The sequence below is a fragment of the Eschrichtius robustus genome, chromosome 14 (assembly GCF_028021215.1).
Source record: "Eschrichtius robustus isolate mEscRob2 chromosome 14, mEscRob2.pri, whole genome shotgun sequence".
Classification (NCBI taxonomy): domain Eukaryota; kingdom Metazoa; phylum Chordata; class Mammalia; order Artiodactyla; family Eschrichtiidae; genus Eschrichtius; species Eschrichtius robustus.
The window spans coordinates 20,603,773-20,631,765 of NC_090837.1; the positions used below are offsets into that span (position 1 = coordinate 20,603,773).

The 27,993-nt window shown below is 52.5% G+C and overlaps 2 protein-coding genes across 15 annotated transcripts in view; one reads left to right on the forward strand and one right to left on the reverse strand.

The window, feature by feature from the left end:
• PISD (phosphatidylserine decarboxylase) overlaps window positions 1–27,851 on the forward strand; it is a 39,386-nt gene extending 11,535 nt beyond the window's left edge. For 2 of the 6 annotated variants that reach the window (XM_068563633.1, XM_068563637.1), the window contains 6 exons: window positions 22,979–23,144; window positions 24,584–24,820; window positions 24,993–25,131; window positions 25,368–25,514; window positions 25,780–25,940; window positions 26,530–27,851. In XM_068563633.1, coding sequence (XP_068419734.1) covers window positions 22,979–23,144; window positions 24,584–24,820; window positions 24,993–25,131; window positions 25,368–25,514; window positions 25,780–25,940; window positions 26,530–26,754 — 1,075 coding nt within the window. In that variant the 3' untranslated portion in view covers window positions 26,755–27,851. Of the gene's footprint in view, window positions 1–21,254; window positions 21,458–22,978; window positions 23,145–24,583; window positions 24,821–24,992; window positions 25,132–25,367; window positions 25,515–25,779; window positions 25,941–26,529 lie in introns of those variants that run through there. The other 4 variants (XM_068563635.1, XM_068563636.1, XM_068563634.1 and 1 more) reach the window with 4 other exon arrangements.
• SFI1 (SFI1 centrin binding protein) overlaps window positions 27,803–27,993 on the reverse strand; it is a 79,738-nt gene continuing 79,547 nt past the window's right edge. For 8 of the 9 annotated variants that reach the window (XM_068563625.1, XM_068563622.1, XM_068563621.1 and 5 more), the window contains one exon: window positions 27,803–27,990. In XM_068563625.1, coding sequence (XP_068419726.1) covers window positions 27,886–27,990 — 105 coding nt within the window. In that variant the 3' untranslated portion in view covers window positions 27,803–27,885. The remainder of the gene's footprint in view (window positions 27,991–27,993) is intronic. The other variant, XM_068563623.1, reaches the window with a different exon arrangement.

Below are 27,993 nucleotides of genomic sequence, written 5' to 3' on the forward strand. Positions count from 1 at the left end.
GACAGTTCACGCCTTCTCAAGTCTGAGGATGAGCTCGAAGGGTTGGACTTTTGTGATGTGGATAAGTTCTCACCAGAGACCAGACTGAAATCATCAAATTCCTTTATCGTTACTGCTCAAAATGCTCTCTCCGCAATTGGGCCGTGCAGTTGGGGCAGGCTTCGGTGTCGTTGTGCCTTGTGTGATACGTAATGAACCGTCTTACTCATCTGTGCTTCCCTAGGCCCAGGATATCTGACTCAGAGCAGACATTCAGTAAATACTGAAATTGAATATAAAGGTGTAAGTTTAAAAATTGCTTTCTTTTTACCCATAATTTAACGAGTGAAATATCTGAACTATCAATAGACCCTGATAGCCTGGGCAATAGAGGGGGTGAAAGCAGAGACGATGGTATTTGGGATGATGCATTTGGATTTCCCCATGAACTGCGCCATATCAGTAATCTAGCTCAGCTGCACCCAGCGGCCAGGGTCCCAGTCCTGAAGGCAGGTTCTAACCGTGCTCCTAGTCGCTGTGTGGACTTGGACATGTCACTTTCCAAGTTTTCTGTTTTTTGGTTGTATATTACAGAGTCCTTTTTTACAGAATTGTATAGTATGTGAGTCATACTTTTTAAGTATGCTGAACACTGTTTCCCATAACATTGGTGGTTTCCTCTGTAAACATATCCTTCTCCTTCAAACTAGTAAAGTACTTGTTAAGACTGTGATCCATGACCCTACTCAAGTGTTAAACCCAAGCTGGCTTCCCTCTGACCCCAGACATCTGTCAGGCTGACCCACCTGGTGACATGCCCACCTGCTTTCAGGAAATTCCCACTCATTTCAGAGGTATCGCAAGAGAATCTACATTTGGAAGAAATTTGCTACTTCCTCATTCATAAAAGACTAATGTCAGTAGTTTTTCATAGCATCCACTGTTTGTATAATTGGGATTACTGCCATATATGAGTCAATACCTGAAAAACGATTATTTGTAAAGAGGACAGGGTTGATTAGCTTCTAAGTTCTAGGCTCTGGACAGTGACAGGACACAGGAGCAGAGTGGCCTAGTAGAGTGAGAGGTCTGAAGCCCCTGTGGGTAAAGAACTGGGCTTAAGTTAGGTCCTGTTCTTTCGGTGGAGTAAGATGGCTCCTGGGTTTGCAAGTTGGGCAACATTTCATTTATGAAGGGGAAATGGTCTGGGCTCAGAGTAGACGCTGTAAGATTTCAGGAGAGGCAGCAGGTTGGTGGCGGGGAGTGGGGGGCGATTCTTGAACGGGCAGATGGGGGCTGGATCTTAGTCTCACCCCCGGCTCCACCTAATCACTGACACCTCATATGAAAAATGAGAGAGTACCCCAGTCTGGCTGATCCTCAGAATTGTTTGGAGAGCTTTAATGATATGGATTCTTTGGTCTCAGCCCTAGAGATTTAGAAAGTTTGGGCAAGGCTCAAGATCTTTGTTTTCACAAGGCCCTGCAGGTGATTCTCATGACAAGTCAGATTTAGGAATCATGGGCAGATGAGCTGTAAGGGTCCCTTCAGGGCTCCATTAGTATGTGGCAGGTGAAAATTTCTGGTGGTGATTTTGCTGCAATATAATCCCTTCCTATCCCTGAAGTCAAGTCTGGCATCTCCAGAGCTGAGAAAGAAGACAGGTTGGAAGTTACTGCTGAGATGGCCTCTGGGGTCAGTGGCACAGTTGAGGTGACTGGGTGATTTTTTCTTACCAAATAGTGTTTTCTGGGTTTCCAGGAGACAGACATGGGCAGTATAACCATCCCCACACATGAAGCCTTCCTATTAGCCCCTCTTGGTCAGAGTGCCAGCAGGAAGCCTTTGTCTTTTCCTAGCTTGTGAATTTCTCTTGTTGCAGAGAACCCTCTGGTCTTCCCTCTGTATCAAAACTCTCAAGAGCATGGTTGTAGTACCTTATGTTGAACAGCATCTCGCAGTTTTTCTGAACCCTTTTAGTTACAACAGCTCACTGAGGTAGGAAGGGCAGGTGTTAGAGCCATTTTACAAATGGAAAGACTAGTTCGTGGCAGAACAGGTTCCAGAACAGAGGTCTGTCGATGCCAAATGCCGTACTCTTGGAACAATAAATACCATGTTGCTCACAGAAGGTGCTCTTAATATAGGAGCTCGACGGTGGCAGTGAGAGATGGAGGGAGGGCTTGCTGTGTATTTGAGGTACCTCCATTCTCTGGGGCTCTGACTGTTTAAAATGGGAGGTGAATTTGAGTGGCCTGACTTGAACAGTTGTTGTCTGCGATAATGTGACGAGCATTCACATTAGCCCCCCCTCCCCACCCCGCCCCCAGCACAGCGCTCCTGAAGAATTCATGCTCACATCTTTCCTTCATGTAAATAGAATTTCCTCTTTTTGGTAACAGTTTAGAGGAAACCATAACTCCAAAATCTATGCCGCCTCCCTCCCTGCAGGCTGTTCTCTGGGCTGGGGTGGGTGCAGCTCTCACGTAGGAGCAGTAAGGAGGGAGGGGCGGGGTGTCAGGAGACTTGAGATCTGGGAACCAGCAGCTGCAAGGCCTTGGGTGAGTTGTGTCACCTTGGGGCTTCTGTTTTTACACATTTAAGAAAATGTTTCTAAGATTTTTGCCTGATCTAAGATTCATGTTGTTTTTTTAAAGATTGGGAGCGTTTTTATTTATTTATTTTTTATTTATGGCTGTGTTGGGTCTTTGTTGCTGTGCATGGGCTTTTCTCTAGTTGCGGCGAGTGGGGTCTACTCTTCGTTGCGGTGTGAGGGCTTCTCATTGCGGTGGCTTCTCTTGTTGCAGAGCACGGGCTCTAGGCATGCAGGCTTCAGTAATTGCAGCACGTGGGCTCAGTAGTTGTGGCTTATGGGCTCTAGAGCACAGGCTCAGTAGTTGCGGCACACGGGCTTAGTTGCTCCGCGGCATGTGGGATCTTCCTGGACCAGGGCTCGAACCCGTGTCCCCTGCATTGGCAGGCGGATTCTTTTTTTTTTTTTTTAAAGTAAATCGTTCTATTTTTTTTTTAAATTAATTAATTTATTTATGGCTGTGTTGGGTCTTTGTTTCTGTGCAAGGGCTTTCTCCAGTTGTGGCAAGCGGGGGCCACTCCTCATCGCGGTGCGCGGGCCTCTCACTGTTGCGGCCTCTCTTGTTGCGGAGCACAGGCTCCAGATGCGCAGGCTCAGTAATTGTGGCTCACGGGCCCAGTAGCTCCGCGGCATGTGGGATCTTCCCGGACCAGGGCTCGAACCCGTGTCCCCTGCACTAGCAGGCAGACTCTCAACCACTGCGCCACCAGGGAAGCCCCCTGGCAGGCGGATTCTTAACCACTGTGCCACCAGGGAAGTCCCGATTCATGTTGTTTTTATGGTAGAAAAGAAGAAAAAAAAAAAAAAGTTCGTGCAGGGACTTCCCTGGTGGCACAGTGGTTAAGAATCCACCTGCCGGACTTCCCTGGTGGCGCAGTGGTTAAGAATCTGCCTGCCAATGCAGGAGACACGGGTTCAAGCCCTGGTCCGGAAAGATCCCACATGCTGCGTAGCAACTAAGCCCGTGTACCACAACTACCAAGCCTGCGCTCTAGAGCCTGCGAGCCACAACTGAAGCCCACGCACCTAGAGCCCGTGCTCCGCAACAAGAGAAGCCACCGCAATGAGAAGCCCGTGCACCGCAATGAAGAGTAGCCCCCGCTCGCCGCAACTACAGAAAGCCCGCGTGCAGCAATGAAGACCCAATGCAGCCAAAAGTAAATAAATAAATAAATATTTTAAAAAAACAAAAAGAATCCACCTGCCAGTGCAGGGGACACGGGTTCGAGCCCTGGTTCGGGAAGATCCCACATGCTGTGGAGCAACTAAGCCGTGCGCCACAGCTACTGAGCCTGCTCTCTAGAGCCCGCAAGCCACAACTACTGAGCCCGCGTGCTACAGCTACTGAAGCCTGTGCTCCTAGAGCCCGTGCTCCACAACAAGAGAAGCCACCTTGATGAGAAGCCCTCACACCGCAACGAAGAGTAGCCCCTGCTCGCCACAACTAGAGAAAGCCTGCGTGCAGCAAAGAAGACCCAATGTAGCAATCAATCAATCAATCAATTTATAAAATTTAAAAAAAAAAGTTCACGTAATCTGCTGAGTAGAAATGAAACCTGTGTGTTTGCTGCTGTGGGATTAAGGGAATTCTGTAACTAGCAACAAAGTAACCTGTTAAAGAGAGTGGAGTCTCTGGAAGCTTTCAGAAGCATCCAGGTTCCAGTAGCTCCACTCTTTCTCTCTCTATATATGGCATCACTTTCCCCAATGTGGAAATAGCTTTGTCCTTCATCTACTTGTAAAGATGTGTTCATCTACAAAAAATAAGAAAATGCTGCAAAATATGAAGACGAAAAGAGTTGATGACCCGTAATCCTACAACCCGCAGGAAACCAGTTAACATTTTGTTGAACATCGCCCTTCTAAGCTTTTGGCTCTGTTTAGGAGTATGTATTGTTAAATTAATTTTTATTTTTAATAAGATAGTTTAAAATTTTTAAATAAAATATGATCATGTGGAAATTCAAATAGTAAAGAAGGGATTACATAAAAATGAGCCTTTACTCTCCACCCCGTCTGCTAATCCCATTCCTGCTCTCCAGAAGCAAGCAAGAATTTTTCATGTTTTTTTAAAAAATTTATTTGTTTATTTTATTTTTGGCTGTATTGGGTTTTCATTGCCGTGGGCAGGCTTTCTCTAGTTGTGGCGAGCGGGGGCTACTCTTCGTGTGGTGTGCAGGCTTCTCACTGTGGTGGCTTCTCTTGTTGCGGAGCACGGGCTCTAGGCATGTGGGCTTCAGTAGTTGCAGCATGCAGGCTCGGTAATTGTGGTTCATGGGCTCTAGAGCGCAGGCTCAGTAGCTGTGGCGCACGGGCTTAGTTGCTCCGCAGCATGTGGGATCTTCCCAGACCAGGGCTCCAACGCGTGTCCCCTGCATTGGCAGGCGGATTCTTAACCACTGTGCCACCAGGGAAGCCCCAAGCAAGAATTTTTAACATTTCTTGTGTATCTTCCAGAAAGTCTCTCCATACTTACATATTTATTGAAAGTTGATTTAATTTTTTTCCAATTTCATTGAGAAACAATTGATATACATCACTGTATATATGTTTAAGCTGTACATCATGATAGCTTGATACATTGTGAAATGATTACCACAATAGGTTCAGCTAATATCCATCATCTCATATAGATACAATAAAAAGAAAATAAAGAAGAAAAGAAAAAAGAAAAAAAAAGTTTCTCCTTGTGATGAGAACTCTTAGGATTAACTCTCTTAATTTTCCTGTATGTTAATACAGCAGTGGTAACTATAGTCATCATGTTGTACATTACATCCCTAGTACTTATTTCTCTTACATCTGGAAGTTTGTACCTTTTGGCCACCTTCCTCTAATTCCCTGCTCCCCCTCCTCCTCAGTCTGATCTGTTTTTCTGAGTTTGGTGGGTTTTTTGTTTTGTTTTTTTGTTTTTTGTAAGATTCCACATTTAAGTGAGATCGTATGGTATTTGTCTTTTTCTGTCTGAGTCATTCCACTTAGCATAATGCCTTCAAGGTCCATCCATGTTGTCGCAAATGGTAGAATTTCCTTATTTTTTATGGCTGAATAATACTCCATTGTAAATATATACACCATAACTTCTTTATTCATTCATCCCTTGATGGACACTTAAGTTGTTTCCATGTCTTGGCTACTGTAAATAATGCTGCTGTGGTGATTTAGTTTCTTTTTTTTTTTTGAAATAAATTTATTTTTGGCTGCATTGGGTCTTCGTTGCTGAGCGTGGGCTTTCTCTAGTTGCAGAGAGCGGGGACTGCTCTTCGTTGTGGTGTGCCAGCTTCTCATTGTGGTGACTTCTCTTGTTGCAGAGCACAGGCTTTAGGCACGGGTTTCAGTAGTTGTGGCTCGCAGGGTCTAGAGCACAGACTCAGTAGTTGTGGCGCACAGGATTAGTTGCTCTGTGGCATGTGGGATCTTCCCTGACCAGGGCTCGAACTCATGTCCCCTGCATTGGCAGGTGGATTCTTAACCATTGTGCCACCAGGGAAGCCCTGATTCAATTTCTAAGTCGACTTTACAGAGGTATTGTTTACATGCAATAAAACCCTTTTTAAGCATATAATTCATTGGTTTTAATAAATATATAGATTTGTGTAATCACCACCACACTGGAGACAGAAAATATGTATCCCCTTGCAGTCAGTATCCACCCATGGTTCCAGGCAATCACTGATCTGCTTCTTATCACTATAGATGAGTTTTTTCTTTTAAGAAATTTTATTTAAATGGAATGTACTCTGTTCTGTGTGGTTTGTTTTACTGACCATAATGTTGAAATTCATTCCTCTTTATTGCTGAATAGTATTTCATTGGGTGGCTATGCCACAGATTTTTTTTTTTAATTTTACTTATTTATTTTTGGCTGAGTTGGGTCTTCGTTGCTGTGCACGGGCTTTCTCTAGTTGCGGTGAGCGGGGGCTTCTCTTTGTTGTGGTGCGCGGGCTTCTCATTGCAGTGTTTTCTCTTCTTGCGGAGCACGGGCTCTAGGCATGTGGGCTTCAGTAGTTGTGGCACGCGGGCTCAGTAGTTGTGGCTCTCAGGCTCTAGAGCGCAGGCTCAGTGGTTGTGGCGCACGGGCTTAGTTGTTCTGCAGCATGTGGGATCTTCCCGGACTAGGGCTCGAACCTGTGTCCCCTGCATTGGCAGGTGGATTCTGAACCCGTGCCACCAAGGAAGCCCCACAGATTTTTTTTTTTTAATTGCTATGATTTATACTGTTTTTTATTTTTTTATTTTATTTATTTATTTTTGGCTGTGTTGGGTCTTTGTTTCTGTGCGAGGGCTTCCTCTAGTTGCGGCAAGCGGGGGCCACTCTTCATCGCGGTGCGCGGGCCTCTCACTATCGCGGCCTCTCTTGTTGCGGAGCGCAGGCTCCAGATGCGCAGGCTCCAGATGCGCAGGCTCAGTAGTTGTGGCTCACGGGCCTAGTTGCTCCGCGGCATGTGGGATCTTCCCAGACCAGGGCTTGAACCCGTGTCCCCTGCATTGGCAGGCAGATTCTCAGCCACTGCGCCACCAGGGAAGCCCCCACAGATTATTTTTAACCTTTCATCTGTTGGTGGACATTTGGGTTGTTTGCATCTTTTGGCTATTATGTATAAAATCTATATGAATATTTGTGTTTACGTCTTTGTGTAGACATTTGTTTTCATTTCTCTTGTGTAAATACCTAAAAGTACAATTACTATTCATAGGTAACTGTGTATTTATAAGAAACCACCAAACTGTTTTGAAAATATTAATAGTTGTTTTACCATTTTGTATTCCCATTAGCAATATATGAAAATTTCTTTAATCTTATTAAATTCACTTATTCTAGTAGCTTTTTGTAGAAATTTTCATTGAAGACATTCTGTTTTTCATTTTGGAAGTTTCAAGTGGTTCTTTTTTATGTCTTCCATTTCTCTCATTATGATCATATTTTCCCATAAATCTTTGAGCATATTGTGCTTGTTTATTTAGCTGTCTCAAAGTCCTTTTCTCCTTTTCATCATCTTCTGTCATTTTGGGGTCTATTTCTTTTTTTTTTTTTCAAAAAATAAATTTATTTATTTATTTTTGGCTGCATTGGGTCTTCGTTGCTGTGCGCGGGCTTTCTCTAGTTGCGGTGAGCGGGGGCTACTCTTCGTTGCAGTGTGTGGGCTTCTCATTGCGGTGGCTTCTCTTGTTGCGGAGCATGGGCTCTAGGTGCGCAGGCTTCAGTAGTTGTGGCACACGGGCTCAGTAGTTGTGGCGCACGGGCTCAGTAGTTGTGGCTCGTGGGCTCTAGAGCTCAGGCTCAGTAGTTGTGGCGCACAGGCTTAGTTGCTCCACGGCATGTGGGATCTTCCCGGAACAGCGATGGAACCCATGTTCCCTGCATTGTATTTTTGGCTGCGTTGGGTCTTCATTGCTGCACGCGGGCTTTCTCTAGTTGCGGCAGCGGGGGTACTCTTTTGTTGTGGTGCGCAGGCTTCTTGTTGAGGTGGCTTCTCTTGTTGCAGAGCACGGGCTATAGGTGCACGGGCTTCAGTAGTTGTGGCACATGGGCTCAGCAGTTGTGGCTCATGAGCTCTAGAGCACAGGCTCAGTAGTTGTGGCATACGGTCTTAGTTGCTCTGCGGCATGTGGGATCTTCCCGGACCAGGGCTCGAACCCATGTCCCCTGCATTGGCAGGCAGATTCTTAACCACTGCGCCACCAGGGAAGCCCCATCATACTGTTTTGCAACCATTACCACTATCCATTCCTAGAACTTTTTCATCATCTCAAACAGAAACTTTGTACCGATTAAATAATGTTCCCTAGTCTACCTCCCACCCAACCCCCTTAAGCACTGTTCTACTCTGTCTCTGTGAAGACTATTCTAAGTACTTCATATTAGTGGAATCATACAACATTTGTCCTTTGGTGTCTGGCTTATTATTTCACTTACCATATTTTCAAGATTCATCATGTTTATAGCATGTTTCAGAGTTTCATTCCTTTTTAAGGCTGAATAGTATTCCATTTTATGGATAGACCACATTTTGTTTATCATCTATTGATAGATAGTGGGTTGTTTCCACTTTGGCTGTTGGAATAGTGCTTCTGTGAGCATTGATGTACAGGTATCTGTTTGAGTCTTTGCTTTCAGTTCTTTTGGGTGTATAACTAGGAGTGGAATTTCTGGATCATATGGTCAGTCTGTGTTTAACTAACTTTTTGAGGAACTGCCAAACTTTTCCACAGTGGCTGTACCATTTTATATTCCCATTCGCATTGTATGAGGATTCCACTTTCTCCACATCCTCACCAACACCTTTTTTTTTTTTAATTTTTAAATTTAATTTTATTTATTTTTTTATACAGCAGGTTATTAGTCATCAATTTTATACACATCAGTGTATACATGTCAATCCCAATCGCCCAATTCATCACCCCACCATCCCCACCCCACCCCCCGCCGCTTTCCCCCCTTGGTGTCCATACGTTTGTTCTCTATATCTGTGTCTCAACTTTTGCCCTGCAAACCGGTTCATCTGTACCATTTTTCTAGGTTCCACATACATGCATTAATATACGTTATTTGTTTTTCTCTTTCTGACTTACTTCACTCTGTACGACAGTCTCTGGATCCATCCACGTCTCAACAAATGACCCAATTTCGTTCCTTTTTATGGCTGAGTAATATTCCATTGTATATATGTACCACAACTTCTTTATCCATTCGTCTGTCGATGGGCATTTAGGTTGCTTCCATGACCTGGCTGTTGTAAATAGTGCTGCAATGAACATTGGGGTGCATGTGTCTTTTTGAATTATGGTTTTCTTTGGGTATATGCCCAGTAGTGGGATTGCTGGATCATATGGTAAATCTATTTTTAGTTTTTTAAGGAACCTCCATACTGTTCTCCATAGTGGCTGTATCAATTTACCTTCCCACCAACAGTGCAAGAGGGTTCCCTTTTCTCCACACCCTCTCCAGCATTTGTTGTTTGTAGATTTTCTGATGGTGCCCATTCTAACTGGTGTGAGGTGATACCTCATTGTAATTTTGATTTGCATTTCTCTAATAATTAGTGATGTTGACCGTCTTTTCATGTGCTTCTTGGCCATCTGTATGTCTTCTTTGGAGAAATGTCTGTTTAGGTCTTCTGCCCATTTTTGGATTGGGTTGTTTGTTTTTTTAATATTGAGCTGCGTGAGCTGTTTATATATTTTGGAGATTAATCCTTTGTCCATTGATTCGTTTGCAAATATTTTCTCCCTTTCTGAGGGTTGTCTTTTCGTCTTGTTTATGGTTTCCTTTGCTGTGCAAAAGCTTTTAAGTTTCATTAGGTCCCATTTGTTTATTTTTGTTTTTATTTCCATTACTCTAGGAGGTGGATCAGAAAAGATCTTGCTGTGATTTATGTCAAAGAGTGTTCTTCCTATGTTTTCCTCTAAGAGTTTTATAGTGTCCAGTCTTACATTTAGGTCTCTAATCCACCTTTTAATTTATTTTTTATAATAGCCATCCTAATGGGTGTGAAATGGTATCTCATTGAGGTTTGGATATTCATTTTCTAATGACTAGTGATGTTGAGCATCCTTTCACATGCTTATAGGCTATTTATATATCTTTGGAAAAACGTCTATTCAAGCCCTTTGTCCATTTTTTAAAAAAATTATTTATTTATTTATTTATGGCTGTGTTGGGTCTTCGATGCTGCACACGGGCTTTCTCTAGTTGTGGTGAGCGGGGGCTACTCTTCGTTGTGGTGCGCGAGCTTCTCATTGCGGTGGCTTCTCTTGCTGCAGAGCACGGGCTCAAGAGCGCAGGCTCAGTAGTTGTGGTGCATGGGCTTCGTTGCTCCGTGGTATGTGGGATCTTCCCAGACCAGGGCTTGAACCCGTGTCCCCTGTATTGGCAGGTGGATTCTTAACCACTGCGCCACCAGGGAAGTCCCCCTTTGTCCATTTTTGAACTGTGTGGTTTTTCGTTGCTGAGTTGCAGGAGTTCTTTATTTTTATGGATACTAGACCCTTATCTGGTATATGTATTTGCAAATATTTTTCTCCCATTCTATGGCTTATCTTTTTACTCTCTTGGTCATATCTTTTGATGAAGTCCAATTTATCTATTTATACTTCTATTTCCTGTGTTTCTGGTGTCATATCCAAGAAATCATTTCTGAATCCAGTGTCATGAAGATTTTCTCCTATTTTCCTCTAAGAATTTTATAGTTTTAGGTCTTGTGTTTAGGTCTTTGATCCATTTTGAATTGTTTTTTAATATCGTGTAAGGTTAAGTATCTGACTTCATTCATGGGAATGTGCAGTTTTCCCAGCACATTCCCATTGAATGGTCTTGGCCCCCTTCTGGAAGTCAGTCTCATTCTCTTGTAAATGACAGAGGTGATGTGATGATCTGACAGAATGTTGGAGAACTGGGAGGACAGTCATGATTCCCACCCCTTCTCACCTGATGACTTGTTGCATAATCACGGGCTTTATTTTTCACTTCATGTCTGTCTGGTTTCTTTTTTGTGTTTTTTTTTGTTTTTTATAAATTTATTTATTTATTTTTGGCTGTGTTGGGTCTTCGCTGCTGCACGCGGGCTTTCTCTAGTTGCGGCAAGCGGGGGCTGCTCTTCGTTTCGGTGAGCGGGCTTCTCACTGCGGCGGCTTCTCTTGTTGCAGAGCTACAGGCTCCAGGCGCGCAGGCTTCAGTAGTTGTGGCGCACGAGCTTAGTTGCTCCGCGGCATGTGGGATCTTCCTGGACCAGGGATCGAAACCGTGTCCCCTGCATTGGCAGGGGGATTCTTAACCACTGCGCCACCAGGGAAGCCCTGTTTTTTTAAATGGATATACAGTTGACCCTTGAACAATGCGGGGGGTTAGGGGCACTGACTCCCCTCCCCCCAGCAACTGAAAATATGCATATAACTTTACAGGCCACTCTCGGTATGCGTGGCTTCACATCCTCCAATTATGTAGTACTGTAGTACGTATTTATTGAAAAAAGTTTGCTTATAAGTGGACCTGCACATTCAAACCTGTGTTGTTCAGGGGTCAGCTACTCCTGTTTTGTATCTTGCCTTTTTTACCTTATACATATTGCTACATATGATGATTTTACAAGACTTCATGTAACTACATACCTTAAGTGGCTCTACTACCATAGTGGATTCTGGTGCCCCGGTGGTTTTTACCATCGTGATTAACGTTGTAGAGCACATCTTTGCACGTAGGCCTTTTCCTCAGGCTGAATGCCTCAGTGTAGAATTGCTGTCTGAAGGGGTCTGGGCACCTGCACGATTTTTGCTACATGTTTGCCATCTAAAACTATTGTACCCGTTAGTAATAGGCATTGTTGGGTATATGAACCACACTGGGTGTTACTGAAACAGTTGTCGTAGATGAACACCATTCCTCTCTTCTTGAATTTGCTGCTTCATTCAACAAATCTTTGAGCTCCTTCCAGATGCCAGGCCCTGTTGAGATGCTGGGGATCCACTGGTAAATAGAGCTAGCGCTCCCGTCCTCAGAGAGCTTCCCTTATTAGGGGCTGAGACAGCTGAGAAACAGACGGACACATGGACATGTCTAGTGGTTGAAAGGCCGTGTGAGAACATAGACAGGTAAAGGGCACAGTGTCTGAGGCTGGGGCAGAGTTGGGCTGGGACCAAGGCAGTCAGGGAAGGAAGGAAGGCCCTGCTTAGTGCCATGTGGGCTGAGGGTGCATCTGAGGGGCCGGGAGAGTGGTCCAGGTAGAGGCTTGAGATGGATAGAGAACACTTGTCGCTGTTTAGGGAGAACAAAGAGCCCCTGTGGCTGGAGGCACAGAGGGCAGGAAGGTAGGAGGGCAGGAGGACCCATGGCGCCAGCTCAGCCTGTCCTCTGAGTGAGTGCTGAGTGGGTTCTGATCCAGTCGTCCTGGCTGCTGTGGAGACAGATTAGGGGACCTGTTGGGAGGCTCTGACAGGATCCCAGCAAGAGAAGGTGGTGGCCTGGATCAGAGTGGGGAGCAGTGGAGTTGGGGTGGGGGGGAGGCACTCGATTCTGGTATTTTTTTTTATTGAAGTATAGTTGATGTACAGTATAAGTTACAGGTGTGCAATATAGTGATTCATAATTTTTAAAGTTTAAACTCCTTTTAAGATTATTATAAACTATTGGCTCTATTCCCTATGTTGTACAGTATATTTTTGCAACTTATTTAATTCATTAATTTATTTATTTTTGGCTGCGTTGGGTCTTCGTTGCTGTGTGCGGACTTTCTCTAGTTGCGGCGAGCGGGGACTACTCTTCATTGCACTGCGCGGGCTTCTCATTCTTCTCATTGTGGTGGCTTCTCTTGTGGCGGAGTGTGGTCTCTAGGCGTGCGGGCTTCAGTAGTTGTGGCACGCGGGCTCAGTAGTTGTGGCTCTCAGGCTGTAGAGTGCAGGTTCAGTAGTTGTGGTTCATGGGCTTAGTTGCTCCGTGGCATGTGGGATCTTCCCGGACCAGGGCTCGAGCCCGTGTCCCCTGCATTGGCAGGCGGATTCGTAACCATTGCACCACCAGGGAAGTCCTTGTAACTTATTTTATACCTAATAGTTTGTACCTCTTACTCTCCTATCCCAATATTCCTCCCCACCCCCACCCCCCCTCCACTGGTAACCACTAGTTCTCTGTATCTGTGAGTCTGCTGCTTTTTTGTTATATTCACTAGTTTGTTGTAATTTTTAGATTCCACATTCGATTCTGGGTATGTTTTGAGGGGAGAGTGGACAGGATGCACTGATGGATTGCATGCAGGGGGAGAGAGAAATGGAAAATGACTCGTGAGTTTTGACTTGAGTGGATGGAGGGGTGGAGTAGCTCTTTACTGAGAGCAGTGGAGGAAATAGGGAACATCAAGAATCATACCTTAATACAGTTTGTAATTTGCTTTTTTTAAAATGTGAGTCCACTTCAACATTTTCATGTGTTTATTCTCTGTCTATACTGGCTCAGAGTATTTGTAAGTTTAACGTTTAATCTGAATGGCACGGAACGAGGAATCCACCACACTCCTCCGGCTCTGGTCAGACCAGGAGAACGCTCTGCCCTTAGAACTGGAGCTGCGAGCAGGCCGAGTGCCGGGCATGGAGGAGGGGACGCGTCCACGAGTTTCTTTTCAGGAACTCATGGTGTCCTTCCTGAAAAAGGTCAGGGTTTGGGGTCAAAGAGCCCAGCTACCTTATTTGGGCTACCTGGGCCTGGCGTTTGGCCTCAGTGGGGAGGGTGGTCGCCACCGGGCCTCTATGGAGAACTGGCTTCAAGGGAGCAGCACTGACCGGAGCTGGAAGGCCACTGCCTGTGCCCGAGCATCGCAGTCTGCGTTTGTGTGGCAGCTATGATTTCAGATATGCTGTCCTTTTTGTCCCTATAAGTCAAAGGGGGGAACAGACCTTCATAAGTGTGTCTTACCAAGAGGGGTGGAAGGTGTGTAGCGTCTGTAAGCCCAGGTCACCAGGTGACCTGGATGGCAGGTGTGTATGGGGGGAGTGCCCAGGTGTGCTCCCCCTCCCGCCGGGGTTTCCTGTTCCATGAAGGGTGGCATCTGGTTGCAGATTTCCCTTGGTCTCTGGCGCTTCTGAGGAGTCCTTTTTGCCTTCACGGGTCCTGAGGACAGAGGTGCAGGTGGTGGGGAAGCTGGCCTGGTAGAAAGGAGGGCCCTTTGGGGAAGAAGCTGTCCACGTGTCCCTCCTCCTGCAAACCAAGGAGCTGACTCTGCGGAGATGGGGCCCTAGGCTGCAGAGCCGGCTGCTGTCATCGGAGGGCTGCTGCCTGGACAGGAGTGAGGGGTTCGGCTCGGAACTGCCCCACCCGCCTCATGAAGCAGGAGCGGTGGGCATGATGCTGCCTCAGGGCCGGAGAGGCGCTGTGTGCTGAATGTGGTCTTGCGTTTTTCTCCCCAGTAGTAGAATTTAGAGGTTTTTCTGTGGCTTAAAGCAAAGTCTTCCAGTTTTTTACTGTGAATACTTTCTGAACAGAGTAGAAAAGTTGAGAGAAGTGTTACCCACACACACTGCTTGAGTGACCAGTTATTAATGTTTCCTCGTATCTGCTTTGTCTCTGTGCATATGTACGGACTCTTCTCTGAGCCACTGAAAGTACATAGCAGACATTATGAAACTTCACCCCTAAACACTGAAGTCCACATCTGAGCATAATAACATGGTTTGTTGTCATCTTGTCTGGCCATGGGGTGCGTTAGCACCGCTTCCTTGTTTCTGCCCTCAGTTTAGTATTTTTAAAATGTGAGGTGTGACGTTCCAGTTCTGAAAAGGAATAAAGCCAGGTCAGCCTGTCAGGTCTCCCACGTCGCTCACCCCTACCCTGTCGATCTGCACTTGGCATTTCCTTCGCTCCACGAGTCCATGACCCTGGACAGTGTAGAACGTGTTTTGCATATTTTTAAACTTCCTGTAATTGTTATAGCTTTATTGTTCCCCTCTGTGAACAGGCTGCTCTTAAATGAGAATGATGTAGGAATAAATAAATACCTGGTCCTATGCTGGCAGGGGGTGGAGATTCAGTAAGTACTATTTTACCTCTTACCTAATAGGTGTTGAGAAGACAGTTCTGGATGTTAAAATGGGCAGACAGTCAAGTTGGTGGGAAGTAGACCCTGCTGCCTGCCCAGCTCTGACCTCAGAGAATCCTGGGCTCATTCCAGGGCAGGAGGACATCTCAAGGCCTCAGGGACCTCCTTCGTGGTACGTGCCAGGAGCTGTGGCAGCCACTCCAGCCTTTCCTCTCCCCTGCCTCCCCCAGCCCAAGGGGGTGCTCTGTGCCTGCACCACTAAGGGGAAAGGGAATGGACAAGGCTGGGCTCCGGCCTAGAGGGAGCTTTCTGCTGGGCTTCCTTACCCTGCTGCACCCTCCTCGCTGCCTGGGTGGCAGAGAAGTCATCTGGGCTGGTGGGATTGCTAGGAAACATTCGAGAACACGAAGGGAGAATTTGGCAGGGCTGTGAGAAGCCTTCAGATCAAGGAATCACCTGAGGGTAGTCCGTGCTTGTCCGGGCTCCTGCCCAGGCTTCTGTGAGGCTGATAACCTGCCCCTGGCTCCTCGTGCCAGCCTTGGGACACCGGACACCGACCATCACCTCTCTTCTTCGAGGGGCCTCCATCGGCCCCCCAGGGAATGAGAATTAACAGAGAGCACCTGCCACCCCTGCCCCGCCACTCCCTTCTGTCCCCTGGCACAGCAGGGCACGGAGTTCACTCTGCAAGGAGCGGGGGAGTGGCAGTGGGTTGCCTGAGGAGGTTGGCCTGTCCACGGGTGCTGCGGCCAAGTGGCCTGGGGCCTGCAGAGCCTCGCAGTGGCACTAGGTGGCACTCCCGCCCAGGGGAGTCCAAACAAGGTGGGAGGACTAGAAATTAAGGACCAAGTGTGGGTGGCCAGAAGGGACCTCATTTGGGCTGGGAGAGTAAACCTTCCAAGGGGTTTTTTCTTACTCCCAGAAATCATGTTGAGTATTGTCTGGAATATTGTCCAGAAGGCATTTCCCTCCTGAGATATACGTGGTGGAGGGCAGGTTAGAAGGCTGGGCGGGCTAATCTCAGGGCAGACCTGTGGGCTGGTTTATGAGTTTCCTAGACGCCAGTCAGCCTGGGAGGCTTTGAATGATTACAGAGGAGCTCTGGTCCATGTGGAGCAGCCCAGTTGGTCATTTTACAGTGGAGAGCATCAGCGCTCCACAGGCCGCTCAGCAAGTAAGAATCTGGGCTTTTGATCCAGACTTGTTTTTCCCCCTTAGGTCTAACTTGGGTCCTGCTGGATGCACTGCAGGCTTTGGGGAAGTCAGGACAGTCTTCCTGGATTTCTGGTTCTGGAATTTAGTGTCGCTAAGATTGTGTGTCAGCATCTTCTGTGCTTTAACTCCTTTTTATTCCATCTCGAGTGGTGGTTGGTTAGAGCTCTGAGGTGAGCAGGGGTCTAAAGTCTCGCTGGGGCTCCAAGAATGCTGTGAGCCCAGGCTAGGAGGCTGAGGTCGGCTGTGCACCTCCCTGCCTCCCAGTTCCTACTGGCGTCCCAAGGATCCCTCCAGCTTGTTATGGAACACTTGGTTGGGCTGGATCCGGATGAGGGGGCAGGTGTGTGGGGCTGTGTCTGCATGCTGCTGTGTCCTCTTCCAGGCTGCCTTGGCTGAGCTGCCCATCTCTTCACAAGCCCTGTCAGCTCTCTTCCTGGTCTAAATGTTGCTTTAGAAACTAAATTCCCAGTGGTCAAAAGAAGCTGGGGTTGTTCAGCTAATCAGGTTCCTGAATTCCACATGCTTTTTGTGGTTGAGTAGTGGTGGTGTTCCCCGCTGGACCCTCCTCCTCCCCTAAAAAGTGTTAAGCTGGTTCATTCCATCCCATGTTGACTGAGTGCTTTCAGTAGGCATGGGGGTAGGGTGCTGACCCTGCAGGCTGGGGCCCCACCATCTAGTGGGGTAGAAAGATAAGGCGAGAATCACCCCACAGGTCTTGATCCCCGCGAGGAAGCGTATGTGCTGGGCGGGGGTGGACCTTGCCCACTGGGTCTTGTTTGCTGGTCTGCACTAGGGGATTTTGTGTGTCAGGGTGTGTCTGCCTGGAGGAGAGGGGGTGGGGTGAGGAGCAGCCTTTGTCTTCAGGGTCGGGTGTAGGAAGGAGCGAGGGCTTCGAGGGCTAGAAAAGGTGTCTGGAGGTGGCTTTGTGCTCAGTCCAGAGAAGCCGGCCCTCGGGTGAGGTCCGCAGCACGTGGAGGCCCTGGCAGCCCGGAGGGGTGTGTGGGAGGAGCTCGCGGCCCAGGGAGCCCAGCACCGCCCCCAGGAGGCACCCGCGAAGTCCTGTGGCCGTCGGGCCGGTCGCCTGTTCCCGCCGCTCCTTGGCCCCGCCCCTCCCCTTAAAGGAACCCCGGGCTGGGGGGCGGGGCGCGGCTGACGAGCGAGCCTGGTGTCCGGTCTCCTGCTGCCGCCCCGGCGGCCTGACTGGCTGGAGCCGAGCCCCCGCCCGCCCGCCCGCAGTCAGGCTTCCGAGGAGCGGCGCCTCCCTGCGAGTTCAGCCGGCGCGCGGCGCGGAAGCCAGCGGAGCGGACAACCTGCCGGTGAGTGAGCGGCCGCGGCCGAGCCGCCCCGCGCAAGCGGAAGGCCTGCTCGCGTAGCCGGGAGGCCGGTCGCCCCTCACCGCTTGGGGCCTGAGGAGCCCACTCCCCAACCCCGATCGAGTGTGGCTTCCCTGGCCCCACACGGTGGGTCACGGGGCCGGGCAGGATGAGCTCACTTCCTTCGCGTCGTGTAGCATCTCCTCGCCTCCCGGCCCGGAAAAGGGAAATGTGGGCGTTGCGGGAGGCTCGATGTCCTCCTGCGCCCATTTCCTCAGTTCTGCCCGAAGGGTCTGGGACGGGCGCCAGAGAGGGAGGGAAGCGGCAGTGTTCCTCGGTGGGACCCGGATATGCTGCAGTTGTCACCATGTACCAGCCAAGGGGCGGGAGGGGGTGACACCCCGCCCTTCCCAGAACCCCATTCCCCGCTAGTGCTAAGGATTGCCCCAGAGAAGGTTCCTTTCCTTGAGGGGATTTATGGAAGAGTCCTGCCGAGTCCTGTCCCCATCTCTACCGCCCTTGAAAGAGGTGCCTCTGGACCCTTCTCTTTGCTTCCTCTTCTCTCGCCCAAGGCTTCCGCAAGATGGCTCACCCGTTTCACCCGGGAGAATCCATTTTCCTGGTTCCCTACTTGACATTTTGTCAGCTTCTAGCCTTGGAACTCAGGGGAGGAATGGTTGGTGGCCCCACCTGGACACAGCTACCCAGCATCCCTGCCCTCCAGAGCTGGGAGTGTGCACAGCAAGTCAGGCTGGGGACACATGTTTTGGGGGGCACTGGGGTTTCTGCTGAGGCTTCAGGCCGGATAACTGGCACCCAGTGAGCTTTCCACTCAGGGAGCAGGAGCACATCCTTGGGCTCTCTTAGGCTGGACACGTGCAGGGTTACAAGGCCTTCGTCGAGGGCAGTGAGGGGTGGGTGGGGATGTTGCAGCACCTCTGGGGTGTGAACCCCCAGAACAGCCGTCCTGACAAAGGTGAGCTCCCCCCAACATGGTCCTGTTGAGCCATCCCTTCCTACTCACATCATCGCTGCCCCTGTGGTTTGGGCTCCTCTGTCAGAACTGCCTCCTCTGCCCTGTTCCTTCCATCTTCCCAGTGGTAGCAAACTTCTGTCCTCCCAGAGCGTGGGTTTGGAAAGGGAGGGGAGGCACTGGGAGCCAGGTCTGGGGGGTGAGGCTGCACTAAGCTCTTGGGTGGAAGAGAGGCGCAGGGTTTCTGAGCAGAGTTGTTCTTGGCCTTGGTCACAGCTTTGATCTGAGACTCAAGGCGGGTGAGCAGGAGGAAGGACCCTTCCCATTTCCAGATGAGGAAACTGAGACTCAGAGAGCATGTGTGACTTGCAAGGCCTTTCCCAGCTCTCAGGGCGAGGGTGGTGGGGAGGGCATCCAGGATCACAGTAACCAGATTGTCCTTGCCCCCCACCAAAGCTTCTGTGTTCTCATGTTCCACATGGCCATGTAATGACTTTAAAGTCCTACTGGTCATAGCCCCAAACTCACCTCCACAGAGTGTCCTTGAGACTCTCGGGAGAGAGGGAAGGTGTCTGTACTTCTCTGCTTCAGGGTGCTGTCCTTGCAGGCTCCTCCTTCAGGCCTGACCTCCCCAAGTTGCACTCAGGGAACCAGAGAGGGAGAAAGCTCTAGCTTGGCCTCCAAAGGCCACTGTAGGCACAGAGGGCAAGTGGGGCTCTGAGATGGGGATGCTGGGAGCACTGTTGGCTGAGCAAGTGGCTCTGCTCTTGGGAAGTGAGAAGGGGTGACCTCTAGGGACCCCCTTCCCTCCGTCCTGCGGCTCTAAGCTAGTCAGAGGGTGTTGGCCTGTTTCCTGATGGACAGCTGAATTCATGTCAGCTTGCTGGGGGCCTTTTGGGGAACACTGGTGATTTAAAAGAAACCTGACCCTGGTCTCAGTGTCCCGTTTTAGAAGAGGAAGTGGAGTAGTGACGGAGACAGGACTGAGGCGTGAAGACCTCCTGCCCAGCTTCTCAGGGCAGTTCCTGGAGTCTCTCCAGGATAGCAGCTCCTTGGGCTGGTCCCCCAGAGTCCCCTCCACTGCCCTGGTGGGCTGTGTGGTCCGGCCAGGCCCCTGGACTGGAGGCCTTGGGGGAGAATGCAATGCAAAGGCACACACAGGTATCTGCTTTGAGGTCCTGAGGTTTTGGGCCAAGCTGGGTTTGTCTGTGGGTTCCTGAATGTGCTTTTCTGACAACATTCTGCAGCGGTCAAGGTCCCACCGAGGAAAACGGGCAGGAGGAGGCCTGGCTCCCATCCCCGCCCACAAGGCGTCACCAGCCCCCACCGTGAATCCTGGGTGTGCGCGCAGCCCAAGCTTTCTAGAGTTTCTAGAGTCGGGGAGAGAGCCTTGTCCTGGAGCCTAGCTTCGGGCGCAACCCTGACTGCCTATCACCCCGCTGGGCCTGTTTCCTGGGGAGCCGGCAGGAGGCGAGTTTGGGGCCGGAAGCTGGGAGGGCGGGGCAGGGCTGTGCTTGGCAGGTGGGCGGATCTGTGCTCGGCAGGTGGGCTGTAGGAAGGGAGTTAGTGGGACCTCAGCTCGAGCCTGGCCAAGCAAAAGCCAGAGGGTCCATGGGGCCTCGGGCAGGAGGAGGCCTATGCGGGCGCCCTCCTGCCATTCAGCGGCCACTCAGCGAGGCGGGTGGCCTGGGGAGATGAGGTTGCCGAGGGGTCCTGGTCTGAGGTGGGGTGGGCCTTGGCAGGGGTGGAAATCCATGCTCACGTCCAAACCTTAGTCAGCCTAGTCCAGCCCCATGGCCACTCACACCTAGAGATCTGGCAGGTGCCGGGCTGGCGGTTTTTACCTCCTTGGCTGAGGTGGGTTTGCCCAGGACCTCAGAAGTTCAGCCTGTGAGGGTCGAGCCATGTCCGAGTTGGGGCCTCTTGCTCGGTCTCAGCGCGGGGGCCTGGGCCGGGTCAGTTCTCTGCCTTCGGAGCAGCCTGGGACCCCGCATGTCTTCATCTAAAGACGACGCCGGGCGCATGGGTTGGGGGCTGCGCTGGGCGGGGCTGTGACTCCCAGGCTGCGGAATGTTTGCTCTCCTCCTGCCCATGATCTGCGGAGGCTGGGCGTCCTCGCAGGGAGCCGGGCGGCCGCGGACCAAAGTGCTGATCCTCCCCAGAGAGATGGGAAGGCGGGGCGGCCGGTTTCCCTGAGGTCGCCCTGGTGCCCCTCTTCAGAGGAGGCAGGTATGGGGGGCCCTGAGGTGGGGGGTGGGGGAGACGACGAGGAGAGAGCCAGAGCAGGCCAGATGCTGGGGTCTCACCGCCGCGCCTCTCCCGCCTTCCTGCGCCCTCATCCCTCAGATGCTACTTTGTTATCTGAAAGGAAAATGGGTCAGGTCCCGGCGAGGGAGGGGCCGCAGACAGGCCGACGCTGGGCGCCCGCCTGGAGCGCGGGGCTCAGATTCCCGCTTGTGCTCCTGGGTTCAGAGGCGCCGGGTCCCCTCCCTGCCGGGAGCGGGCAGGCAGCCAGGCCAGGGACAGAACGGGCCGAGGGCGGGGCCGGTGCGCAGGCCGAGCAGGTGTGTGATCGGTGCCTGTCTCTGCAACAGCCCTGATCCGTTGGACCGGACCTAGCCAGGGAGCAGTCCCCCAGCCGCAGCCGCCGGGGCGAGGAGCGGTGACAGCGCAGGAGCTCCAGGGGGGAAGGGAGGAAGGAGGAGAGACAAAGGGAGCGAGCCTGGCACTGCCTCCCTGCGCCGCCCACCATGTGTCAGTCAGAGGCGCGGCGAGGACCGGAGCTCCGCGCGGCAAAATGGTGAGATGCTGCGGGCCACAGCTGCATCCTAACCTGGCCTCGCCCCGCCTCGACCTCCGAAAGGTCAGAGTTCACGTCCAGCGGCCCCGTGGTGGAGGTGGTGGCGGCGGCAGGGGGCCGGGGGACCAGCCCCCGCGGCTGGAGGGGTCCAGCCCGGGGGGGCCTGAGTTGGAGAGCCCGTTTCAGGTACTGGGGGGCCAGCAGGCTGGTGGGCCAGTGTCTGTGCTGCGCCTCCGCCCCGCTGCAGCGCAGCTCCTCCGAGATTGGTCCCCGTACTTCTGCAGAGAGCAAGGCGGATGGGGGGAGCCCAGGGGAGAGCAGTGATGTGTCAGGCTTTGCTTGGCCCCTACCCACTTGCCAGACCTTTTTAAAGCTGGAGGGGGTGGGATGGGAGAGACAATGGACACAGGGGATCTGGTGAGCAGTGGAGAAGCAGTGCCTCCCAGGGCCACTATTGAGCTGCAAGGCCTGGCCTTCGACTCAGTTCTCCAGTTTTTTCTGCTTTTCATATCAGCTGAGGTGCCTCTTTGTTCCTTGGTTTGTTGAGCAATTGCGGGCAGAGGACAGAGCTGCTCTGAGAGCACACAGGCACAGATGGAGCCTTATTCTTGAGTTGAATGCAGTGTTTCTGTAGATGAGGAAACCAAAGGCCCGGGACATTCTCAGAGTGGGTGGCAGTGTGGTCTCCTGATGGCCACACTGGGGCCTCAGGAGCACTTTCTAGGTCCTAGGCATGTGGCAAGGCGACTTGGGCCTCAGCGTCATGCCTCAGGAGGGCCAGGGTTCCAGTGGAAAGGCTCATCCCAGAGTTGGCTCCCCCGAGGCTGAGCCTGGCTGAATGCGCTGAATTTGAGCTGGTGGGGTCTGGGGAAGGCCCACCTATGTTTATCGGAAGGAGGGGCCTGGGTCAGGTGTGTGTGGCCCCAGCAGACCTGGAAGGTGGCCTGAGGGTTGGCGGGGAGCTTATCCCCACCAATGATTGTTTTGGAGAACCTGACCTGATGCAGAAAGACCACGGGGATGGATGAGCAGTAGCTGTTGGGGGGGGGGGGTTGTGTGTGTGTGTGTGTGTGTACACGCGCACTAGTGCTTGTGCGTGTTTGTGTGTGTGTTCCTTTGTGATCTTGTCAGGCCCAGTCCCTCAAATGAGGAAATAAGAGGCTTGGAGCCATGAAGAGATTTTCCCAGATCCTGCGCTGCCAGGGGCTAAGGGGGATCAGACTAGCTCTCCTCGGAGCCTGTGTGGGCAGAGCTGGCCCCAGGCCGGTAGGGGGCCGCAAGGCAGGCTCTGCACCGTCTTCCTGGTGCACTCAGCCCCAAGGTCCTCTCCGGGGCCCCTGCCAGGTTCAGAAGCTACTCCATCTGAGAGGTGCCTCACCCTGTGTGTCTCAGCTGACAGGCAGGTTGGGGAGACTGGGAAATGAGTCTGCCGACCAGAGGCAGCCAAGCCCCCAACTCAGAATGGGGTTGGGATGAAGGAGTTTGGCCGGTGCCGCCTGACTCCGAGAGGCGAGCTTGTAGAGGGTGAGGTGGGGCCCCCGGTCCTCCACTGACCCTGGCTGTGTGCGGACATGTGCCCTGCAGGTTGTACTTCCCCCAGCTGGCCCTGAGGCGAAGGCTGGGACAGCTGAGCTGCATGTCCAAACCCGCCCTGAAACTGCGCTCCTGGCCCCTGACGGTCCTCTACTACCTCCTGCCCCTTGGCGCCCTCAGGCCACTCAGCCGGGTGGGATGGAGACCCGTGAGCAGGGTAAGTGTGCAGGGGCTGCTGGCCTGGCCTCCCCCCAGGCAGGCCTGAGGTTGGGGCCCAGGAGACCGAGGAGACATTTGTCAGATCAGAGGTGGTGCTGTGGGGCCTGAGCGCTCCGGCAGGGTCACGTTGGAAGGCGAGCCTGTGGAGAGGGTGGGCTGCAGACAGGTGACTGTAACGGCCCACTGTCCACTGCCTGCTCTCTTTGCCTGCATTTCTGCCATGTGGGGACTCTGCTTCTGGAAAGAACCCACATTGGGCATTCAGAAAATGGTGTCTGAAAAGAGCATAGGGGTGATTTTGAGAAGAATCCAAATTAATTTCTGGACGCCAGAGGGTGGTTCAGGGAGGCTGGAGCCTGTGTGGGCCCCTTTGGGTGAGGATGCCTTTGAGGACCCAGGAGCCCCGGGCAGGGCTGCGTGAGGGAGTGGCCTGGTTGCGCCTGGCTCTCAGCAAGCTGGCCCCAAGGAGGAAACCCTGCTCCCAGGCCCTTGGACAGCCCAGGTGGGCGTTGCCAGGGCTTGAAAGCTCAGGGGCACCTATGGGGCACTGGGCATTAGGCCTGGGGTCATAGGGCAGCCCTGGGCTGCCCCTGCGGACGGGTGTCAGCTGGGAGTGCTGGGAGCCGCTAACTTATTGCCTCTTTAAAGGTGTTTAAAGTTGGAATGGAATTGCTTTTGTGCTTTGGGGACTTGGTGTCTTGGTTGTGTTCAGCAAGCAGCAGCCACCAATTAGCACGTCCCACTATGGCAGAGGCACCTGAGGTTTAAGAGGCTGCCCCTTTTGGGTCGTCTGGCCCTGAGTTTGGCTAGAGGGTCCGACTGAGAGGCCGAGTCCCCTCTGCCTCCTGGGGGAGCGCCAGGTGGGGACAGCTGTGTGGACAGGCGGGCTCGGCGGGCGTGTCCAGGCCCTTGGAGCGCAGGTGTCAGTGGTCAGCCCGTCTGCATGAGAGTCCCCAACTTCGGGGTGGGGGACGAGCACATGCGCTTTGGGCTGTGGACTTGCCCGCGCACCAGAGGCCTCTCCCTTCTGTGCTGGTCTGGGACTCGGGCAGTACTGCCCGCCACAGCCTATGTGACCGTGTCAGATCTGTGTTTGCCCCTCCCCACCTCAAGAAGTGAGGCTGTGCTGGCCAGTCTCCCAGGGGACTGGGGAGGGAGTGGGGTAGCCGCTGAGGGAACTCTGCAGGAAATGGCTGACAGCTGAGATGTAAGTCACTGTGTCACAGGCCTGGCCAGTACTGTGTGTGAGAGATTTGGAAGCTCAGTCTGGTTCCTGGTGAGAGACAACCATGTCACAAAGCCCTCGTGGGGACAACCTGCTCAGGCCTCGGGAGGTGGCCCACGGGGAGGGGAGAGGGAACCGGCTGATGGGGGGGAGGGGGGTTGGGGGGTGAGCACACGGTGTGGCTGACTCACCCGCCTGCCCGCGGCCTGCAGGTGGCCCTGTACAAGTCGGTGCCGACGCGCTTGCTGTCGCGGGCTTGGGGCCGCCTCAACCAAGTGGAGCTGCCGCACTGGTTGCGCAGGCCCGTCTACAGCCTGTACATCTGGACTTTCGGGGTTAACATGAAGGAGGCCGCCGTGGAGGACCTGCACCACTACCGGAACCTCAGCGAGTTCTTCCGGCGCAAGCTGAAGCCACAGGCCCGGCCCGTGTGCGGCCTGCACAGCGTGGTGAGGCCCAACCCCACCTTCTACTCCTGCCTCCGTACAGGCAGCTCTTGCCTGTGCCTTTAGGAACAGGTGGCCTGGTGGGCACTCCTCCCAGGCCAAACCCCAAGGAGGAGGTGGCCCTGCCCTCTGTCCCCTCCCCTCCCCCACAGCCAACCTCTCCTGGCCCTTCCAGATCAGCCCATCGGATGGGAAGATCCTCAGCTTCGGGCAGGTGAAGAACTGCGAGGTGGAGCAGGTGAAGGGGGTCACCTACTCGCTGGAGTCATTCCTGGGCCCTCGCATCCCCACGGAGGACCTGCCCTTCCCACCAGGTGGGTCCTGGCCTGGTGGCGGCCAGGCAGCTGTGCTGTGGCGTGGCTGCGCTGGATGTCAGAGGGTGGAGGGTGGGGATGGGAATGGGTCTGGGAGGGAGGCCTGTGGACCAGGAGTTACTCTGCCCGCAGCTTCAGGCCTCCTTGGAGCCAGTGTCCAGGCTGCACGCAGGCTCCGTGTTGGGCAGTAAGTATCAAGTGCTTGTGTGAGCGCCTGGCTCGTGTCTGCCCCACAGCCACCTCCTGTGGCTCCTTCAGGAGCCAGCTGGTCACCCGAGAAGGGAATGAGCTCTACCACTGCGTCATCTACCTGGCCCCCGGGGACTACCACTGCTTCCATTCCCCCACTGACTGGACTGTCTCCCACCGGCGCCACTTCCCAGGTAGGCCCGGGCCAGCACGTGGGTGGGACCTGCCCCTGGGGGCCTCAGAGAGGTCCTCAGCTTCTTGGTGTCAAGGGACACAGGCTCCAAAGCTGTGAGGTGACTGCTGGGCATGGGTGGCAGGGGCAGCCTGGGGGCCAGCCTTCTCTGCATTTGGAATGACATGGGGGTATAGTGGGTCTTGGGCCCTCCCAGAGTAGACACACTGGGCTCTGGGAGGCTTGTCCTCCCGATGGGCAGGGAGTGGCAGTGTCTGTCCCCACAGGCTCCCTGATGTCTGTGAACCCCGGCATGGCCCGCTGGATCAAAGAGCTCTTCTGCCATAATGAGCGGGTAGTCCTGACTGGGGACTGGAAACACGGCTTCTTCTCACTGACGGCTGTGGGGGCCACCAACGTGGGCTCCATCCGCATCTACTTTGACCAGGTAAGCAGAGCCCAGATCCTGCAGAAGCCCAAGGGCTAGGCCACTTGCACCGTCTCCTGTGCAGCCAGATCCATCGGGACTGTAAGTTCTAGGAGGGCACGTCCCCCACCAGGCCTGGCTGTGCGGAGCAGCTGCCCCGAGGAGGGGCTGGGCCCTGAGCTCCTGCTCTGCTTATCCCCCACCCACCCGTCTCGAGGTGGCTGGTGAGGGAGGGAATTAACTTCCCTGCCTGGCACTTTGCTTCTGCAGAAACCCAAGGGGAGCTTGGGTGGGGCATGCTGATAGAGGCCAAGTGTGTGAGGGGTGCCAGTGCCCCTGGGGCTTCCCCTCTTGGTGTCGGTTTGCCCCTCAGTCCCCCGGGGGACTTGGTGTTGTGGCACCGTTCATACTAGTGAACAAACAGTTGGGTCTGAATCCTCCATTTCCCGCTGGCCCCAGTTCACAGCTGGTCAGGGGCTATCAGGTTAGGCCTGGTCCATGGCCTGAGCTGCTGTCCGGACCTCCCTTTCTGAGCAGGGTGGGGGACAGGGTTCGGGACAGCGGCAGACGTGTGTTCAAGGTCCACGTGCTCTGCCTCCGCCTCCCACAGGACCTGCACACAAACAGCCCACGGTACAGCAAGGGCTCCTACAATGACTTCAGCTTCGTGACGCACACCAACAAGGAGGGCATCCCCATGCGCAAGGGCGAGCACCTGGGCGAGTTCAACCTGGGCTCCACCATTGTGCTCATCTTCGAGGCCCCCAAGGACTTCAACTTCAAGCTGAAAGCGGGACAGAAAATCCGATTCGGGGAGGCTCTGGGCTCTCTCTAGAGCCTCTTTCATGGCCACAGCTGCTGAGGGGTCTTCTTTTCCACAGAAATGTGAGGGTTTTTTCAAGGGGAACCTCTGAGGCTATCATCTAGGGAGGGGACCGTCGGGTCTGACCAGGCAGGACCTGGGTGACTTCTGTTCCTGCTGTCCAGGGTGCAGACAAGGTTGTCAGAGCCCCTCTCATATCCTAGACCTACATCTTCCCCCTACCCACCTGAAGAGAAAGTGCAGGCCAGGACGACTGATTCCCTCTTGGAGATTTTCTAATGTGTTGTATAAACTGGAGACCCTACGTTGCCTGGCAGAGCATTCAGTTGGTCTGATTTCCATTTTAAGATAAGTGGTAAAGTACCTTCTTGCTGCTCCTCCTATCAATCACTGCTTTTTGGCCTCCCTTGCATGGGGTGAGGTGCCTCCTGGCACTGACTGTGGGTCCCAGACCAGGGCCCTTAATGCAGCTGCTCCCAAATTCGCCCCACCCTGCTTGTTGGGAAAAGCTGTCTTCTCTCTTTGCACTTGCGGCTGAATGCATCACCTCCAACTCTGCCATCAACTTCTGAGGGTGGTCACTAATGGCTTGGTGCATTGCAGGCCCCGATGAGTGACCTTCCGGAGCTGGCAGGTCCTCCTTCCAGTAGGCAGGACCCATTACCAAACCCCCTCAGTGGTGTCCAAAGCAAAAGGGGCAGGCAGCTAGCTGGTGGTGGCCCAGCTGGGGCCAGGGGAGAGCTTGGGTCCCCTCCCTGTATCCAGACCTACGTAAAATACAGAAAAGTTGCTGCTGTTGATCAGGGGCTTACGTCGGAGGCAGAGGAACCTTGGTGGTGGTGTATTTGATGTGTGGGGGAGGGGAGAATGTCAGTGCCTAGAAAACCTGTCCCCCAGGCAACAGGTACGCAGTCCTTAGGGAGCCACTGATTGTGGGGACAGGGCCAGATTTCATGTTTCCTGGGGATGCTGTGAATTTCTCCTGCAGGAGAAGCCATTTGAACTTTTTCAACTGTATCAGTAGCACAGTATTTTTGTATGAAAAGTGGGAGACTTCTGAACAGTAATTCATTTAATTGCAACATTTTGAAATAAAAAAACTCACTGCAGTTTTGCATTCTGTTCCTGGACATGGGGTGGTGACTAGCACAGAGCCTGCCGCAGGGCATGGACACGGGCGATACAGGTGCGGATGGGCTGGTGCTGGGCCTGCAATTTGGAGGCCAGCTGCTGGATCTGCGCTTCCACCTG